General features: G+C 35.9%; 1 protein-coding gene, 1 long non-coding RNA gene and 1 other non-coding gene across 3 annotated transcripts in view; 1 reads left to right on the top strand and 2 right to left on the bottom strand.

Moving 5' to 3' along the window:
* On the bottom strand, window positions 606–18,887 carry MMADHC (methylmalonic aciduria and homocystinuria, cblD type). Its single transcript, XM_003133258.4, has 8 exons — window positions 18,764–18,887; window positions 18,123–18,182; window positions 14,707–14,851; window positions 11,712–11,929; window positions 8,123–8,228; window positions 7,200–7,330; window positions 2,750–2,836; window positions 606–1,245 (listed from the first exon to the last, which is right to left on the bottom strand). Exons 2-8 carry the CDS (start codon window positions 18,129–18,131, stop codon window positions 1,051–1,053), a joined length of 891 nt encoding a protein of 296 aa, XP_003133306.1. The 5' UTR covers window positions 18,132–18,182; window positions 18,764–18,887; the 3' UTR covers window positions 606–1,050.
* TRNAD-GUC lies at window positions 13,195–13,266 on the bottom strand. The gene has a single exon. It is a non-coding gene; the product is annotated as a tRNA-Asp (tRNA).
* LOC102159998 overlaps window positions 18,870–19,367 on the top strand; it is an 87,528-nt gene continuing 87,030 nt past the window's right edge. The window contains exon 1 of the long non-coding RNA XR_002339312.1: window positions 18,870–18,995. This is a non-coding gene — a long non-coding RNA (uncharacterized LOC102159998). The remainder of the gene's footprint in view (window positions 18,996–19,367) is intronic.

Genomic DNA, 19,367 nt, shown 5'->3' with positions numbered 1-19,367 from the left:
TCATCTTCATAGTGAAGGAAAACATTGTAGCTCTTATTTGAATCATAAGCAACACTTATTATTGAGCTACACATTAATTAAGCAGTTTTAAATAAAGTTGTAAACTAAATTAAAAAGTTGGTCATCTCCATGTATTCATTTAAAAAACAGGCATTTAATCAAAAAATACAGAAAAGTCAATTTCAATTAATTCATTTGGTGGAAGTTACTTGTTCTTTCCAGATCTCTATTTCTATAGACAAAAGACACACAAATCAAAGATGATGCTAAGTTTAAAATGCTGTGAAAACAGCTCTGTCCCATGAGGCAATTCTGTAAAGCACTGCAGTTTCCATCTTTGGTAAAATTGAGAAATATGACTTAGCAGCTGAGGTATAATTTTGCCTGAGAATAAACTACATTTATCTGTCTCAACCTAGGAGTTAAGAATTACTTTTAGTATGTTTAAAGATGAGATTCATGCTCTTTTACATGTAAAAATGTATTATTATCCTTATTCTTCTTTCCCGCACAAACATTATTTCAAAGCAAAACTGAGACTGATACTAGGACATGTGACAGGTAATAAAGAAAAAAGTAAGTTAACAAAAGTTTAATCTATACAATTCAGACTTATCATTGCATTTATTTAAAAAAAACTTCAAAAAGATTAATACTGTAGTTTCTTAAGAATCTTAAAAGCTGTATTTTTAAAATATTGCAATGAAAAAGGCATATGATCAGAACCAAATGTATGATTTATTTTTGGAGAAAAATAATTAAAACTGAGTTTTTTTTTTTTCCAATAAAGGGGAGAAATAATAAGAGATGATACCCTGGTTACATGTTAATTACCACATTAGGTACAATGTGGATGTGCTTAGTATGTGCTTAATGAATGAACAATGCGAAATTTAAAAGATCACAAACCACCTGCCCAAAGTGTAAATTCATAAATGTTGAAATAAATACCTACAAGTAAATTTTAAAAACTGAATGTTTTTGCCAATGTTTATAGATCATCCCAAATTGTTACATACAAATAGTAGAGCAAATAAGTTGACATTACTGCTAGTTTCCACTTAATTTCCTCATAATATGGCTGTCCGGTGTTGCATTAGTGAAGATACTTCCTACAACCACGTGGGTACCCCAGAGACTGTGACGAATCACTTTACAGCAGCCAAGATCATCAACGGAGAATCCTAAATGTCGATAGCGTTCATCTGTCTCAAAAAGAGTGTTGTTTGTATATGGTCCAAAAAACTGAAAGAAATAAAAAGTCATACTTTCATTAGAAAGGAAGATAATGAGGGAATAAGTTTTACATAAACATGAACGAAGATCTATTTTAACACACCAAAAGTTTAAAAAATCAAGTAAGAAATAAAAAGGTCACTAACTACCCTAACAGCTCCTCTCCCCTCAATACAGGTACATTCTGGAAATGTGAAGTGAAGGATCTAGCAGACTGCCTGTTATCTAGAACCAAAGGTGTAACATCACATGATCTTTAAAGATGAAACAAACCTTAGGCAATCATCTATGGTTCGCCTTCATAATTTTTAAGATACTGAAACTGAAGTCCAGAGTAAGTTTTTCATTTTTAGTACTCAAATCTTTCTTTAAAAAACTTTATTATAGCTGATTTACAATGTTCTGCCAATTTCTGCTGTACAGCAAAGTGACCTCATTATACATACATGCATATTTATATATACACACACACACACACATTCTTTTTCTCATATTATCTTCTATCGTGTTCTATCACAAGTGATTGGATATAGCTCCCTGTGCCATACAGGACCTCACTGCCTATCCACTTAAATGTAATAGTTTGCATCTACAAACCCTCAACTCCCAGTCCATCCCATTCCCTTCCTCATCCCCGTGGCAACCACAAGTTTGCTCTCCATGTCTGAGTACTCACTAAATCTTGACTTTGAAAAAAAAAGTTTATACCCCTATCTTAAAGTTTAAAAAAAATTATTACTATATGTAACTAAAATATACACATAGAATTTACTATGTGACCACAACAGTGGTTTTAGTTATTTTCTTTAAAGTATAACTTTATAAATGTTAATTTCCAAAAAGTTACTTTTCTAAATATTTCTTTACCATTTATATTTTCTTAATTTTAAAAATAACGATTTCTTCCTCAATAAAACTATTGATCTCTAATTTTTATCTAATGAAAAATTAACACACTAATTCAGTGTAATTCAAATAATACCTATTAGTGAGGATGGAAAATAATACATTTTAAAATTATTTTTAATAAAATACATTTAAAGTGATGGAGAAGCTTAGCTATGCTAGAGGTTCTCAAAGTTGTAAAGGCAACTGCCTCTTGGTAATTCTTTAAATAAAATTGTGAGGTTTTCGAAAAGTCCTAAGTAATATATTTGTACCAAGGTTCTAATTGTAAACAATTTTATAATAAAAACCATTCCTACTTCACATTGTATTCCAAAATGTATTTATTTATTTATTTATTTTTGTCTTTTTAGGGCTGTGCCTGTGGCATATGGAAGTTCCCAGGCTAGGGGTAGAATCACACCTGCAGCTGCCGGCCTACATCACAGTCACAGCAATGCCAGATCTGAGCCATGTCTGTGACCTACAGTGCCGCTCACGGCAATGCCGGATCCTTAACTCACTGAGTAAAGCCAAGGACTGAACCTGTATCCTCATGGATACTAGTTGGGTTCTTAACCCTCTGAGCCCAATGGGAACTCCAAAAATGTATTTACTAATTACTCACTGCCAAACCAGATGATGGATCAATAAAGTCAGCCCAATAGCCTTCCGCTCGAAGAGCATAGCAGATTTCTTTAGCACCGTTGATGAACTGCATAGAAAAAGACAAAGGATATGCTCAAGATAGCATGACTATAGACTTTTATTTTTCAATAAATTTTTAAATAATTAACTTTTGCTCCAGATAACACAATAAGATTAATAAAAAATTAAAACTAATGTCAAATTAAGACTATTATAAAGTCCTAAGTTATTTTAATCATTCCAAAAGATTAATGGTTCACATAATACTTTCATTTCTTTCAAAAAGTCTAAATTGTAATTTTTTATTCTAGATTATTTCTTGTGCTACTAACTCCCAAATTTGTCATGGATTATAAACCATACTTGCTATTTTGTATCATTATGGAGATATTAGAAATAAAGTAAGGAAAACAAAATGTTCATAATGAAAAGATCTGAACCATTAATTCGAATGAAAGTTGTTTCTATACATGTACGTGTCTGTGTGTCCTTCAAAGACACATCTATCCCCTGATATAGTCATTAAATATTTCTGAGAAGGCACATAAAAATAGGCTAAATGGATAGATTAAGTGCAGGTCTGGACGGCATACTTACTTTTCACTATACATCCCTCTGTATCTTTTATACAGTAAATAAACATTACAGACCATGTGCATGTATAACCTATACAAAATCTTGGTCTTACTATCTTAATTCCTATGTCATCTTTATTAGCTTTATCAGAAGTCTATGCAATGAAAAAGGCTAGTAATGAATAGTAGAACCAGATTAGAATGTTTTTTTTTAAAAAAGACAGACCATAAATGTTTAAAAACTAGGGCATAGTTCCACTTCCAGCCACAACAGAGTAACAGGTATAAAACCCGCCACCTGCTGAAAACTGTAAAACTGACTTAAGCACATGAGGTGACTATTTTTAGACACAAAACAACAGTCAGACAAAAGTGTAATCTTGAGAGAAAGGTGAAACAAATAAGGTGATCTTTATATATGCTGCAGCCTTCTGGCTGGGGACACACTTTTCTGGTTGCATGACAAAGAAGTGGAGCCCAAGCAAAGTGATAGTGTTTGAGGAGTGACCGAGCTGAGGCAGAAAAAGAAGGCAAGAGTTCTGGTCTGTTGAATCACCTGGAATTTATGGGGTAGGGTACTGGCAAAGAGAGGTGCACAAATGAGGTTCCCAAGTAGTCTGCAGAGCAACATGTCCTGGGTAAATAGCCAAGGACTGAGCTGTGGACATACAAGGTATGATTCCTTGAGGTCTAGCAGAGAGTGTCAGCTAGAGGCTGAGAGCTGAATGGGATATCAGGGGTTATGCAGTGCTGGCTAACATGAGTTCTGGCCCATTCAGAGTGATGAGACCTCACTGACCACCTCTGGCCTTTAGCTGAGATCCTCAAAAGTCTAAGTCTCAGGTATATGGGACACATTCTAAATAAGGGGTTAGCAAGTGACAGCTTGCAGGCCAAATCTGTCTGTCTGTAGAAACACAGTTTTACTGGAATGCAGCCATGCCGGTTCATTTATACACTGCCTACGGTTTCCTTAATAATACAAAGGTAGAACTGAGTAGCTGAGACCTTATGACTTACAAAACTTCAAATTTTACCATCTAGCTCTTTACAGAAAAAGTTTGCTGATCCCTGCTATAGAAATATACAACACAAGCTAACCTATTTTCTCCAAATACAGGCATATCTCATTTTGTGGGGCTTTACTGCACTCTGCAGATAATGTGGTTTTAACATATTGAAGGATTCTGGCAACCGTGTGGCCAACAAGTCTACTAGCACTATTTTTCCAATAGCATTTGCTCACTTTGTGTCTCTGGGTCACATTTTAGTAATTCTCTCAATATTTCAAACTTTTTCATTCATTATTATATTTGCTATGATGATCTGTAATCAATGATCTTTACTGGCGTTTTACTACTATGACTCTTAATAGGCCATAGTATAGTATAAACATAACTTTTATATACACTGGGGAACCAAAAAATCCTCGCTGAGTCAAAAAGACTCACTTTATTGCAATATTTGTTTTATGTTAGTCTAAACCAAACTTGTAGTATCTCCAAGGTATGCCTTTCTTGTAAACAAACAAACCCCACATTTAGGTAATACTGTATTCTTTAGGTTATCTTCATATCTAATATTTACACTTATTGCTGTATGTCATTAATCCTCATAATTCTTTAAAATATGAAAACTGAATATGGTCCAGAAAAGTCATGAAAGGATGTGCCATTTACAAGAACTATTGGGTGAACAAACAATACATTTAAAGGTTTGTAAAAGTTATCTAAGAGAATCCCAAATAACCACAAAAAGAACCAGTGTAAGTTTGTCTCTTAAAGATTTCTGCTCAATAGCGAACACTGACATCTGCTGGAAAAAACTAAAATAGACTTAAACTGTAAAACATAAAATATCTCCTTGGATAGTAAGCAATCTGTGGTTCTTAAAAAAACCCACTAACATATCTAAAATAGAAAAACATGTTTCTTCTTTCATAAAAAAGAAAATAGCTTTAGTCAATATAAAATTAAAAGTCACATGATAAATAAAGTGTGTTGCCATTTCAAAACCCTGAAATTGGTTACAGAAAACTAACTTATAAGTATACTGAGATTAGTGTCAAATGAGGTTCAGAATCTTGAATAGATCAAAAAGTAGGACTACTGTTGTAATGCATATTTGAGAATGAGCTCTCTATCATTGAAATGATAGTGATAATAAATATACATTTATTAATCATGTCTTAATATATAAATAGAAAATGTTCATTGGGTTATTGTATATTTAATTTTCACCTCTCCAAATTCAGATCTTTTAAAAATATCAGAGATGGAGTTCCTGTCATGGCACAGCGGAAATGAATCTGACTAGGAACCATGAGGTTGTGGGTTCAATCCCTGGCCTCGCTCAGTGCATTAAGGATCTGGCATTGCTGTGAGCTGTGGTGTAGGTCGCAGATGCAATCCGGCAGTAACAGCTCCGATTAGACCCCTAGCCTGGGAACCTCCACATGCTGTGGGTGCGGCCCCAAAAAGACCAAAAAAAAAAAAAGACGACAACAAAAAAAATCAGAGACAATGTCTTATGCCGCTCTGTAATTTCTCTGTTAACTAGCATATAACTTGCTCATGATTATTACTACATGGAATTTATTAGCAAAACTACATAAGAAGATTAAAGTGTGAAGTCTTTATCATAAAATACTCTGTTGAGTATGTAAATAATACTTTTATAAATGAAGAGAATCATAATTCAACCCTAAAGAAAATATAAAATATTTTCAAATATTATTCTGCATGTATATTAGTAAAAAGAATTTCCGTAAAGAGAATTTTTTCAACTATAGTAGCTAAGTCAGCTAATCTTAACCTGTCATACAGACAAAACAGAAATATTCCTTTCTATCTTATAGACAAAGAAATTGATATAACTCAACATCAAACTCAGATAATTATATAAATTTTAATTTGCCACTCATCATTTCTCTGACAATCTTTTCATGGGCAACCTGACAGTGTTCCATCATTAAAATGAATATACTCTTGATTCAGCAATTCCCTATTTAGGAATATGTAGATACAAGTATGTGCATAAAAAAGATATGTACAAATATAGTCACTGCCTGTAACAGTAAAAGTCTGATTTTCAACTTACCAATGACTAACAAAAATTTAAATAATTAAAAAAAATTATGGTTTGCCAATGTAATGTAATAATTTGAAGATTTTACAAAGAATGAAATATAATCTATGGATAACGCTATGGAAAGGTGTCAAAACATTATCTTCTAGCTAAAAGCAAAGCATGGGGAAAATGTGGTTCTTAGAATTATTACATTACTATTGCATTGTGCATTGTTTACTCCTTGAAGAAGGCTGAGGTAATTTTTACTTTTTACTTGATATGCTTGAGAGAGGGAGAAAGAGAGAGACAAAGAGATATGGAGGGAGAGATCAGAGAGAAGGACAGAGAGATGGGTACAGAGAGTTAATTTTACTTTTTTGTTGTTTACTATATTTCCAAGTTTCCTAAAATAGAAATCAATTCTAAAAAAATCTGAGGAGGTACTTAGAATCTAAGCTTTACTTTTTAATTTTTTTTTTTTTGGTCACTCCCACAGCATGCAGAGTTCCTGGGCAAAGGATCAAACCCACACCACAGAAGTGACCTGAGCCATAGCAGTGACAACACGGGATCCTTAACCAACTAGCCTACTAGAGAACTCTTAAGTTTTTAAAAGATACTAAAACAAAAACATTTTTACTCTCAGAAAACATGTAAGTTCTTTAATACTGAAATACACTAGCAAAGAATTAATAAAGGCTAGAAAAGATAGCCATCATTTTAAAATACTGGTTCACTGATATTTAAATAAGACAACATTAAATTATCAGCAGTTGAAACAATTACCTTTTCTAAGAGCATTTCTCTTTCATTTTCTACCTCCTCACTCCAAACAGTCATATCATTCTTAGTTTTCTGTGTTACAGTCAGGATCATTAGTTTGTTGGTGGCTACCTCTGGAAACAGTGATTCAAAATCTAAAAATGAAATAAGAATAGAACTCCAGAAAAAGTTAATTAAACAAAAACTGCATACTATACTTCAGGAAAGTGATTATGTTAAATTATTATGGTACCAAATTAGGTTTATAAATGCATATTATTTTTGAAAAGGATGAAATGAATTTAGTTTTGGTTTACTTCTTGTTGGAAGAACTAAGACATACTGTCAATAATTCTGAAGAGTAAGTTGGGTTACATGTTGTTGGTCTTGTAATTAAAGAAATAAATGTATTATTAAGATTTTTCTTGTGTATTAGGTCATGAAGTTATACCTGTAGTAATAATCACCCAGGAGTGGGATAACCTCAGGGAAAGACTTAGGAAAAAAGTTATTAAAAAATCTACCTTTCCTATCTAATGGCAGATGTCAGGGGACATTTGAAAGCCTTTATCTTGGCCATGCAGTCATCACTTTCAGCCAGACATGTTAACACATTAAGTGGGAGTTCCTGTTGTGGCGCAGCAGAAATGAATCTTACTAGGAACCATGAGGTTGCGGGTTCAATCCCTGGCCTTGCTCAGTGGGTTAAGGATCTGGCATTGCTGTGGCTGTGGCATAGGTCGACGGCTACAACTCCAATTAGACCCCTAGCCTGGGAACCTCCATATGCTGTGGATGCAGCCCGAAGAAGACAAAAGATAAAAAAAAAAAAAAAAATCAAGTGACAAGCCATTACAATTTCTATGGAGTATATTACTCAACACATTAAAAGATCAGTGACATTATCTAACATACACTATTGCTAAAACACATAAAGTGCAACATACCTTTTCGCAGCAATTCTGGACATGTCTGGATTGCACACTCTACTTTGGCACTTTCAAAGTAGGTTTCTGCACTGTTAATTTCTTGCTCAACAGGTGCATCATTATTCTAAGGGGAATATGATATATAAGTAAACGAAATCTGGAATTCAAAGAAAATATCCTGCCTGTTATGAACCTGTTTTTCATACAGAGTGTGTTTTTTGTTTTTTTTTTTAAATAATCCTGATCTAACTGGTGATGGAGTAACAGTCAGTATTTGCTAACATACTCAAAATTTTTTCTGTGATGTCAGATTTGAAAATCCTAAAAAAAACGCTGAATTAAAAAAAGGAGCATATAAATATACTGATATTCTAAGACTTAATATGAATAAGTTTGCGTCTTACAGTGTTACCTCTTCTGATATTTTGTGCTACATAATTATCCTTTCTTTTGTTCTGTAATTATAAAATGGGGATAAAGACACTAACTTACAAAGCAACACAATTAAATCTACAGCTTCTCCTACAGGAAGAGTTAGAAGCTTTTATTCAACTGAAATTTACTGGGTGCCTTTATACATCTGACATTATGACAGGGGCAGGCACTACAATGGTAAAAAATCCAGTCTTCACTCTTAGTATATAAAAGTTAGTAGAAGAAAAATAAACCAATGCAATCAATATGAAAAGTGCTATAGAGTTATGAAGCAAGTTTTCGGGAGGTGTAGATAGAGAAGAATCTTGCTTTGCTGGGAGAAGTCAGGAAAAGGTTGAAATCATATTTGAGCCACATATTAATTAATCTATTAATCTTAATAGATTAAGAATTCAGAAGAAAAAAAATTCAGCCAGAGATAATTACAGTGCAAAGGCTTGCAATAGTCAAAGAGAATGGTGTAATTAAAACAACTGCGATTAGAATGCAGAAAGAGAAGGAAGTAGTGGGAAATAAGGTGAGAAAGAAAGATAAGGGATCAAAACCGTGGAAAGCCATTTATGCCACATGAAGAAGTTTTCGACATTAGTTTAAAAGCAATGAGGAATATCAAGGAATCTATAAAAAGCTAATGATAGTATTACTGTGGAGAATATATGGTAATGAGGAGGAGCAGGCAACAGACTGGTAACAACAAACATTTATTGATCAGTGAATTAAGTACATACATTTTCACATTTAATCTTCATAGAAACTTTGTGGGTCAAGGATTATTATTATACTCATTTTACACATAAAGAAACAGAGGCTCTTTTCTGAAAGATTAAGTAACCTTCTTAAGGTCATGAAATTAAGTAAACGGCAAAGGTAATCTTGACTAGAGATCTATCCTATCTCCCTAGTCTATCCTACTAAAATACCTCTAAGAACTAAGGTAAGATAAGGAGGACTTGAACTTTGGCAGCAATTGAGAATTGAAAGGACAATAATTTAAGAGCTATTTTCAGAGACGGAAGCAATGCAATTCTGTCTCTATTTATGGGACCACGATGAAGGAAGGAGTTGTAAATTTTTACTTTTGGGACAGTGGGAAGATGACTAAGTCATTCATAATACTGACAACAAAGAAGTAAGGACAAGTTTTGAGAGAAAAAGGACTAATTCAGTATTAGACATGTAAAATTTGGGAACTTCTGAGACATTCAGATAAAGACATTTGGGAGGCAGACAGCGATATAGAACCAGAAATGTCAGAAATAGAAATAATAAACTAGGAAATATGAAAATGTAGCCTGTGGAGAAAGCCAAGGACATAAGTGACCAGGAAGCAAGAAAAAGGATAAAATAAAGGACAGAGACATTTAAGAAACACAGCATTGGTAGACAGAGGAAGAGCCAAGAAGACCGAGGAGGAATTATCTGAGGTTAAAAGTCAGGGGAGGTCAACTATGTCTCAGAGTTACATTATCTGATATAACCCATAATTGTGAGGGCTGTTGCTTTCAATAATATAGCTTTCATCAAAATCTCAGCCTGGGAGTTCCCTTCATGGTTCAGTGGTTAACAAACCCGACAAGGATGCGGGTTTGATCCCTAGCCTTGCTCAGTGGGTTAAGGATCTGGCGTTGCTGTGAGCTGTGGTGTAGGTCGCAGATGTGGCTCAGATCTGGCGTTGCTGTTGCTGTGGCACAGGCCAGCGGCTGCAGCTCTGATTCAACCCCTAGCCTGGGAACCTCCATATGTGGCAGGTGCGGCCCTAAAAAGCAAAAAAAAAACCACCTCAGTCTGAAACTATGTAGAAATATGAAAAATGATAAGGATCAGCAGTTTGACAGAAACTCTGAGTTGCATGTAACTTTGTTTGATTAAGCAATGATGCAATATTAGTTTTAAGACTCATTTAAAAAATTCATTATGCAGTACCAGTTTAAAAAACTCATTTAAAAAAAAACCTCAGAAATTGTTTTTTAAAAAAGTTTTGGAGTTCCCATTGTAGCTCAGTGGGTTAAGAAACCAACTAGTACCTGTGAGGATGTGGGTTTGATGCCTGACCTCCCTCAGTGGGTTATGGATTTGGTGTTGCCTCAAGCTGTGGTGTAGAAACAGCTTGGATACCATGTTGCTGTGGCTATGGCATAGGGAGGCAGCTGCAGCTCCAATTCCACCCCTAGCCTGAGAACCTCCATATATATGCCACAGGTGCGGCTCTAAAAAGACGAAAAAGAAAGTCTCTTTGGGAGTTCCCGTGGTGGATCAGGGGGTTAAGGACCCGACAGTCTCTGTAAGGATGACGGCTGATTCCCAGGCATCGCTCAGTAGGTTAAGGATCCAGTGTTGCCACAAGCTGTAGTGTAGATTGCAGATGCGGTTCAGATCCAGTGTTGTCTTGGCTGTGGCATAAGCCTAGCTGCAGCTCTGATTTGACCCCGAGCCTGGGAACTTCCATATGCCACAGGAATAGACATAAAAAGGAAAAAAAAAAGTTTTCCTCTTTAGGTTACTGTATCTTTTTTTTTTTTTTTTTTTTTGCCTTTTCTAGGGCCACTTCCACAGCATATGGAGATTCCCAGGCTAGGGGTCTAATCGGAGCTGTAGCCATCGGCCGACACCAGAGCCACAGCAACAAGGGATCTGAGCCGAGTCTGCAACCCACACCACAGCTCACGGCAATGCCGGATCCTTAACCCACTGAGCAAGGCCAGGGATTGAACCCATAACCTCATGGTTCCTAGTTGGATTCATTAACCACTGTACCACAACGGGAACTCCTGTATCTGTTTTTAAATGGTCAGAGGAATATAAATCTAGTTCGAATTTGTTCCATATATAAATTATAATTTTGATTTATAAAAGTGAAAAGCAGAGAACCTAAACTTCCAGTAACATGAAATTATATATATTTGAAATAAAAGGTTATTTAAAAACGTACTTTTGAAAGAATTATTTAATTACCCAAGAGACTGCAATGTAAAGTTAAGTGAAAAAATTATATAGCAAAAGCTGTGTATAAGTCAATGCCAAGTTTTTAAAAGCTATATATGTTGTTTTTGAATATACTGGAATTAAGTAGATATTTTTTACTCTTTTAATGAAAGTAACTTGCTCACAGTTATCAGAAATTAATACAGCATTAATAATTAGAAAAACAGAATAAGTGATATCAACCACTTACCTGAAATTCATTCACATACTGTGCCATTACAAACTCATGTCTTTCACTTGATAAAGGTTCTGCTAAAATATCAGGTAAAGTTCTATGAACCTGGCTTTTCTTCTGTGATGTGGTCCCATTGAGATGACAATCAAAACCTATGTTTCCAGGAAGCTGGAATCTCTGATCCTGAGGCCCAAATGGTCCCATAGTTTCATCCGGCCATACTGTTCGAGAGCCTGAAGAGGAAGAACAAAATGAGTAATTTTTTATTTACTAGTTAAGTGCACTGTTGACTGAAATAATGCTCTTTTTCCAATCAGGTAATTTTTACCTAACCAAAAGATCTTCAAAGTTTGCTCCCCTGTCTTAACATAAATTAGTTTCATGTCATTTCCAAAATACTAATCAAAGTAACCAGCTGTCAGCTCATACGTAAGTCCATTATTAGGGAAAGAATTCAATAAAGTACTGTAATCCATGCTCTGTAATGCTTGAGTCATTAAAAAGAATACGGTAAATATTTACTGATAGTGAATGAAGTCTAGGACAACTTACATTAAAAGAAAAAAACTATGTCAAAGAATAGCATACATGACATTTATTGTACACCCTTATTTTTATGTTTTTAAATACAGAAAAAAAGATCTGAAAGGAAATATACCAAACTTAATAGTGGATACCTTTGGGGAGGGATATTCAGCTAGTGTTACCTGGAAGCACAAAACCTTAATAGACTGGGAAAAAAATCTTGTATGAACCAATGTAACATAATACCTACTGTTTATTAGCCATATGAGTTAATATGAATGAAATACTTAGAGAAGAATATTACACATTACTTGATTCACTTAAAAAAGTTCTAATGTGAAAAATTCAAAAAGATCTGGAAAGAATAAATTAGAAAATCAAACAAATAAATACTCAGAGTAGGGGTTTTGTTTAGAGAAAGGAAGGGATGACTACTGTAGACCTCAGTTGGTATAATATTTATAATACTTGGCCAGAACTGAGTGACTGAAAATGGATGCCCCCAAGTGCCACCATATCCCTCCTCCATACCTATGACAGACATCACCCATCATAGAAATTTTTCCCACTGAACCCAGATACAGTCACATAATTCTCAACCCCAACACTAGCCCAGTACATTTCAAACTTTTAAGCATTTAAAAATCATCTGAGATCTTCTCAAAAGGCAGGTTCTGATTTACTAAGTCTGGAGTGGAGCTTGAAATACATGGTTTCTAGTAAGTCCCAGATGACGCTGATGCTATACCACGCTCTGCTACACTGAAGGTCTTATTGAGTAACAACGCTCCAGACAGTCACTAATGATTGACTAGAGTCAGTGCACGAGCTAAAGCTTATCAGCTATTTTTGAGTAACACAGGTTTTAAAGACTATGCAGATCTGTCTCTTTAAATAAATATCCCATGTTAATAGTGGATTCTTTTCTTTTCTTTTTGGCTGTGGCGTGCAGTTTTTTGATGTGGGATCTCAGTTCCCAGACCAGGGACTGAACCTGGGCCACAGCACTGACAGTGCTGAGTCCTAACCACTAGACCACCAGGGAACTCCTAGATTTACAAAAATTCTTCATATAGCTGTTCCTAGGTATTCCCAGGGGACTGGCTCCTATGCCCCCACAGATACCAAAATCTGCATATGCTCAAGACCTGTATGTAAGAGGGCACTGTTCAGTTGACTTTTGTACAACTCAGGGGTTAGGGACACTGACCCTATGTGCAGTAGAAATCTGAGTATAATTTACAGTCAGTTCTCTGGATAGTTAGCTACATATCCTCGGATTCAGTGAACTGAGAATTGTGTAGTACTGTAGTTATTTATTATTGTAAAAAATCTGCGTATGAGTGGCCCTGAGAAACTGAAACCCATATTGTTCAAGGGTCAACTGTATGTGCATATACGTAACCTACAGAAACCTATATACATCCTCCCATATACTTTAAATCATCTCCAGATTACCTACAATGTTGAATACAGTGTAAATGACATTTAAGTAGCTGCTGGTGTTTGGCAAATTCAAGTTTTGCTTTTTGGCACTTCCTGGACTTTTTTCCCCCAAGGATTCACCCCCCTGGTTGGTTGAATCTGAGGATTCAGAACCCATGGATAGGGAGGGCTGGCTGTATACTCACAATATAAACCCGTTACATATACTGAGTGAAAAATCTTTCATGTAAAGTACATATATGTTTAGCCTTCAAATTACAAAAACTGGAGCGTAATCAGAGATGGAATTAGAAAATGGGGGCAAGAAAACCAGGGAAGGCTTTGCATACCCAAGTGAACTTACATTACTAAGTAATGCTTTACATGAAAAAAGGATTCCATGGCCAATCTCTTTAGATATATTAGGTAAGGTTTCCAAAAGCCCTCCCTTAATATTTTAGTGTACATTATAAACCTCCAAAGCTCCACAGGATTGTATGATATAAAACATTTCTCAAACTTATCACAGAATTTTTTTTTTTTAGACTTTGAACAATGACTTATAGCTTGAGGATAGTTTAGTAACTGCTACTGAAAGCAGTGGGAGATAACAAAGCCTTATTAAGCAGGTGACATGATTAAAGTATTTCAGAATGATTAATATGATAGTGGTGTGCAAAATGAATTAACAAAATCAGACTTGCAGTGAATATACATGTGCATAGTAAAAAGTGCCAGCTACATGTAAGTTATTCAGCAAAGAATGGCAAGAAGTAGTAACACAGTTTAATAGGATCAAAGGAAGATTTGTTTCAGGGAGGACAGTGTTTGAAGATAATTAGAAAGAAACTAAAGTTCAAGAAAATAAAGTTTTAAAAATATTCATTTTTTTCATATTGTAGCTTTCTGATACAAATATTTAGGTAGTTCTGATTTCATTTTGAACAGGATAAACTCAAAATCAGAAAATCAGTAAAAACTCAAGAGGAAATATTACCAGAAACACAGCTCAAAATGTTATGAAACAGTTATAAGTTAAGTAATAATAACTTTTACTTACATATATCTGGAGGTGCAGTGGCCACATGAGACTCATCAGAACCTGAAGATCCTGCAGTTGAAAAGGCTCTTGGATTGACAACCTTTTTAACTAAAGAGCAAAATCCTGGCAGATAGGAAACCAATCTGGCTCTGTTACAGAGCACCTAAGAATGACACAGAAAGCAAAATTATTCTGGATATAAATGTTATACTAACACAGACAATCTCTGGCAAATACTCATACTGCAATGTATCTTTTAAAACTGACATTTATTCTACTATTATTGAGCACCTACCATATGATAAGCACCATGTGTGTTTACAATTTTAAAAATAAACATGATTATTAAAAAAAAACCATTAAGTTACTTTGGGTAAAAATATTTGGCTTTTCCAACAAAGGCCAGAATGAAGAGTGACACACAGAATGAAAACCTGTAAAAGTTGCCCTATTTAGCAATGAGATTCTTCTATTCTCAAAATAACTTTCAAACCTCTACTAGGACCAAAACCTATTTACTTTCTAACTCTTCGCTTACTGCCATAAATGGTACTAATTATCTCCCATGCCATCTTTTCTCTTGGTTTTATGGCAATGTCCACTTTCCTCCATTTTAGCACCTTCATGTACCCCCTTGTGATACACTTTCTGCTTCTATGTTCATTCCCTAGATTCTGAGCTCAGTTACAATGGATGAATATGTAACCATCTTTCATGTGTAACCTTTAAATCAAAACATTTGGGTCAGAACAACTTAATGCAGAGGTTGGCAAACCATTGCCACATGTAGCCCTTGGTCGACTTTGGTGAATAAAGTTTGAAACACTGCCACACAAATAAATAATATTTATGTATTGTCTATGGCTGTTTTTATGTAGTAAGGGCAGTTAAGTAGTTGCATAAAGACTCTATGGCCTACAGAGCCTAAAATATATGCTATCTGTTCCTTTACATTAAAAAAAAATTGCTCTTAGTGGAAAAAATATAAGAACAAATATCACATCATTGTTGAAATGCTATTAAAAGATTTGAACAATTAAGAGATCTTTGAAGGAATATGAAAAACGTTTCATGTAGAATATACTTGGTTTTGAAGAAATAATATAAATTTTCTGAGGAAAGGGGCATTTCAGTGACTGACTTCCAGGAACAAATGTATGGAGTCATAAAGAATGTATTCAGAAGAATGGACAAAGTCCACTGAAGTGGGTATAAGGTAGTGTGGTGAAAAACAGGCTCCAAAGTTACCTTGTGAGCAACTGTAAGAGGCAGTTTATACTTGACGCAGACAGTAAAGGGCCTGTTACGTCAAGGTAATAAATCAGAATTTTAATCTGTAGGCAAGGAGGAAGTTTTAAGGAATGTACCACTACAGGCCTTGTAGAGAATGGACTGGAGTGGGATCAGAGAAGTGGTATCAAAGTGATTTACCAGGATGTTGAAAGAGTCTAGCCCTTGGAAACTTTAGAATCATTCTTTTTCCCTTTCACATAGTATCTTGAAATCCAACACACGAATTCTTTCTGACTGTATTTCTCATCTTAAACACAAGAAAACATCCTAACTGGGCTTTTTACCTCTCTAACTACTTCTTTACTATTTTTATCTTCCTTTGTCTTGCTCTACTCCCTAGTCACATAAAAACATCTACCCAACATTTCCCATATTTCTCTTTCTTTTATATTGCCATAAGATTTTTTTCTGCTAAAATATCCTTTTTCCCTCTCCTCCTAGGCCTGAAAAATTCTAACTCTTTCTTCAAGATTTGGATAAACAGAACCTCCTTTTTAAGTCTCCAAAATGCAATGCCTATTTCCGGAGCATTCTGCCCACCTGAAAATTTAAGCATCCTCCCTTGGGTATGTTCCTAACCTGCTTGAAGAGACAAAAATGATAATTCTCAATGAGCAACTGCGATATTTCACACAAAAGACCCAGATTTTGGCTGTTCTTAAAAACTCTGAAGATCTGGCAGCACTGGACTCACATTCCCAAGTGACATTTAGTTGGCCACACATCACTAAGGAAAGGTTTCTCCCTTTATACTGGAAATGAGTATTTCAGTTTGTACAAGTCCCCACCAAAGTGTCTTAATTTACCTGTTTAGCCTCTAAAGCATGGACATTTCTGACCCTTGCTATGTATGCTAACTAAATTGTTGAGGACACACACATGTGCATATTTCATTACTAACATCTATTCAGCATTTACAATGCATATAAGCTAACACAAATTTTTAAAAGTATATTTATTATTTTATGTAAACTTCTAACAATAAAGGATTTATAAAAGTATTTTTCAAAATGCCCTACTGAAGTAATTTATTCATTCAAACCAAAATAAAGCCAGGTTAAATATTAGCATCCTACCTTAATTAATACTTCTTTGAGAGTAGAACACCATTCTTTTACAACATTCCCTTCCTATGATTATGCCTAGGTAAAAATTCATCTTAAAACATGGGCCAGACTTGTGGTCTACTTTTATGACTTGGCCCTATAGTCTCATCCTTACACTATTACTATATCATGTTCAATTACAGGAATACTATTCCTGTTAATTGTTGTCATATTAGTCTTCCTAACATGTAGCTCTAATTACATCACCAACATTTAAGGAATAAAGTCCAAATTACTGAGTTTGTTTGGATCCACAATCCAACCTCATTTCCCACTTATCTCTTTATATTTTATCTTACATTAAGGAAAATAGACCTGAGTTACCGATTTTTGAAAAGAGGGGAGGGTGTCACCGAATATTCCTGCTATTCTGCCCACCCAAACCTCAGATTATCTAAATCTCACCCATCTTTCAAAACTCAAATTAAATGCTTCTCTGATTAAGTGAACCCAAACCCTACATAGATACTGTGCTCTGAATCTGCACTGTACCTTTGGGTAGCTTAAAAAAAAGTTTCTATTTTTATTGTAACTGTTTTCACATATGTCTTATGTCCTCTACTATATGAACTCCTTATGGCAGGATGTGTCTGAGTAATCACTGGACAGTTAAAGTTAGTAAATATATCTGGTCTATGGGAATAGTATCTCTTAGTCTCATTTTGTAGTATTTGTAACGTTATTTCCTGTACTGAAACTGCTACAAAACCTTCAGTTGACCTAACCAAAGAAACAGAAAACGTCTTAAAAACAGATTCTAAATATTTACTGAAATGGCTTTTAAAAATGTTGAAAGGATGCTGGTACCGAATTTTTTTCTAAAAACGAATCTGTAGAATAAATACACCTGTATTGAAAAGTTTAAAGCATATGAACCTAACTGCACACCCTTTTGCTTCTCTTAACATTTCTGATACACTAAGCATGAGTAACATTGTGCCACCAGTATCATTATAAGTAAACCCTTCCACTTTCCTAGCAAGTTCCCAAACTATTTCATTACCATACTGGTGCTTAAGAGACTGATTTACTCACATTGGCCATTTCTGGCGGAAAGGGCAGACGCAAATTATCTTTCCTTTCGTAAAGTTATGCCTGGGAAAGGACAAAACAAAACAGGCCGGTGACGGATTCAGCTCTGACAGACGGCTCGGGTAACGTTCACCACTGCCTGTGTCCCTCCACCGTCAAAGGCACCGAAGTGCAAGCTCTCCCCGTCCCCCAAGGAAGCCAGGATTCGTCCCCAGCCCCTACAGCGCACAGACCACGGTCCAGAGGCCGTGCAATTCTCGGCCCGGTCTGTGTCCGCAGAACACAACTCCGACTAGATGGGGTAGACTGAGAGACCGTCCACCAGTACGGAATCCTGAGGCCCCGAGCAGGTTGTTAACACAGGCCTGACCACAGCTCTAAGCGAGGGTGGGGAACGTGGAGCCGTCCACCGGGACAGCGTCCTGAGGCTCCGAGTAGGTTTTTTAACACAGGCCTGACCACAGCTCTAAGCGAAGGTTCGAGCAGCGCCGAGGGATGAGAAAGCAAAAAAAGTCCTAAAGACAGGACGACAGGATGACTGGGGACAGCGACAGGAGCCCTCTCGGAATAGGGGCAACACTGAAAGCTGGGGCACGAAGACTGGCGAATTTGGAGAGAATAACGCGGGTGGAAACAAGCCGTACCAGTCACCACCGCCGCCGCCTCCAGCTGTCCCAGCGCTCTACGCTTCCCGTCTTCAAAATGGCGGCGCGACGGCGGCGGGGTGAGCGTACGGGGGCAGCGAGCAGACTGAAGGAGTTGCTTCCGAGCGCGTCGATGGGCAGGATCGTCGAACCACCGCTGCGCACGCGCACAGTAGGCTTCCGTAGCGCCCCTTCCATTGGATAGTCCCGCCTGGCTGTGGGAGGAGAAAAGGTGAGTTGCGGTGACAAGACGGAGGGCTTGTGAGCTGAGTTTTGATGGGTCTTTCCTCTTTCCTTAACTCAGTGAAATATTTGAAAGCCTTCACTCTCCCTAACACTTTCTTTTTGCTTCTAGGAAGTATAGTCCTCTGTTCTTTGTAACGTGGTTTTTTTTTTTTTTTTAGTTTTTCGTGACTTACTGTTTTTGAGAATAGGGCATTTATGTTTTTCTCTTAATAGGCTCAGTAAATATATATCAAATGATGGACCTAGAGATTATCATACTAAGTGAAGAAAGCCAGACAGAGAAAGATAAATATAATATCAATTATATGTGGAATCTGAAATTTGACACAAACTTATTTACAAAACAGAAACAGACACA

Source organism: Sus scrofa, chromosome 15 (genome assembly GCF_000003025.6).
Source record: "Sus scrofa isolate TJ Tabasco breed Duroc chromosome 15, Sscrofa11.1, whole genome shotgun sequence".
NCBI classification, from domain to species: Eukaryota; Metazoa; Chordata; class Mammalia; order Artiodactyla; family Suidae; genus Sus; species Sus scrofa.
This window is presented reverse-complemented; position numbering and strand designations above follow the sequence as displayed.

What these genes read in the sequence shown, in the direction of transcription:
- MMADHC (XM_003133258.4), bottom strand. An exon ending in CACTGCACCTCCAGATATAT is followed by an intron (nt 11,930 to 14,706) that starts GTAAGTAAAAGT and finishes CTTCCTCTTCAG; the next exon opens with GCTCTCGAACAGTATGGCCG. An exon ending in GAGAAATGCTCTTAGAAAAG is followed by an intron (nt 2,837 to 7,199) that starts GTAATTGTTTCA and finishes TTTTCTATGCAG; the next exon opens with TTCATCAACGGTGCTAAAGA.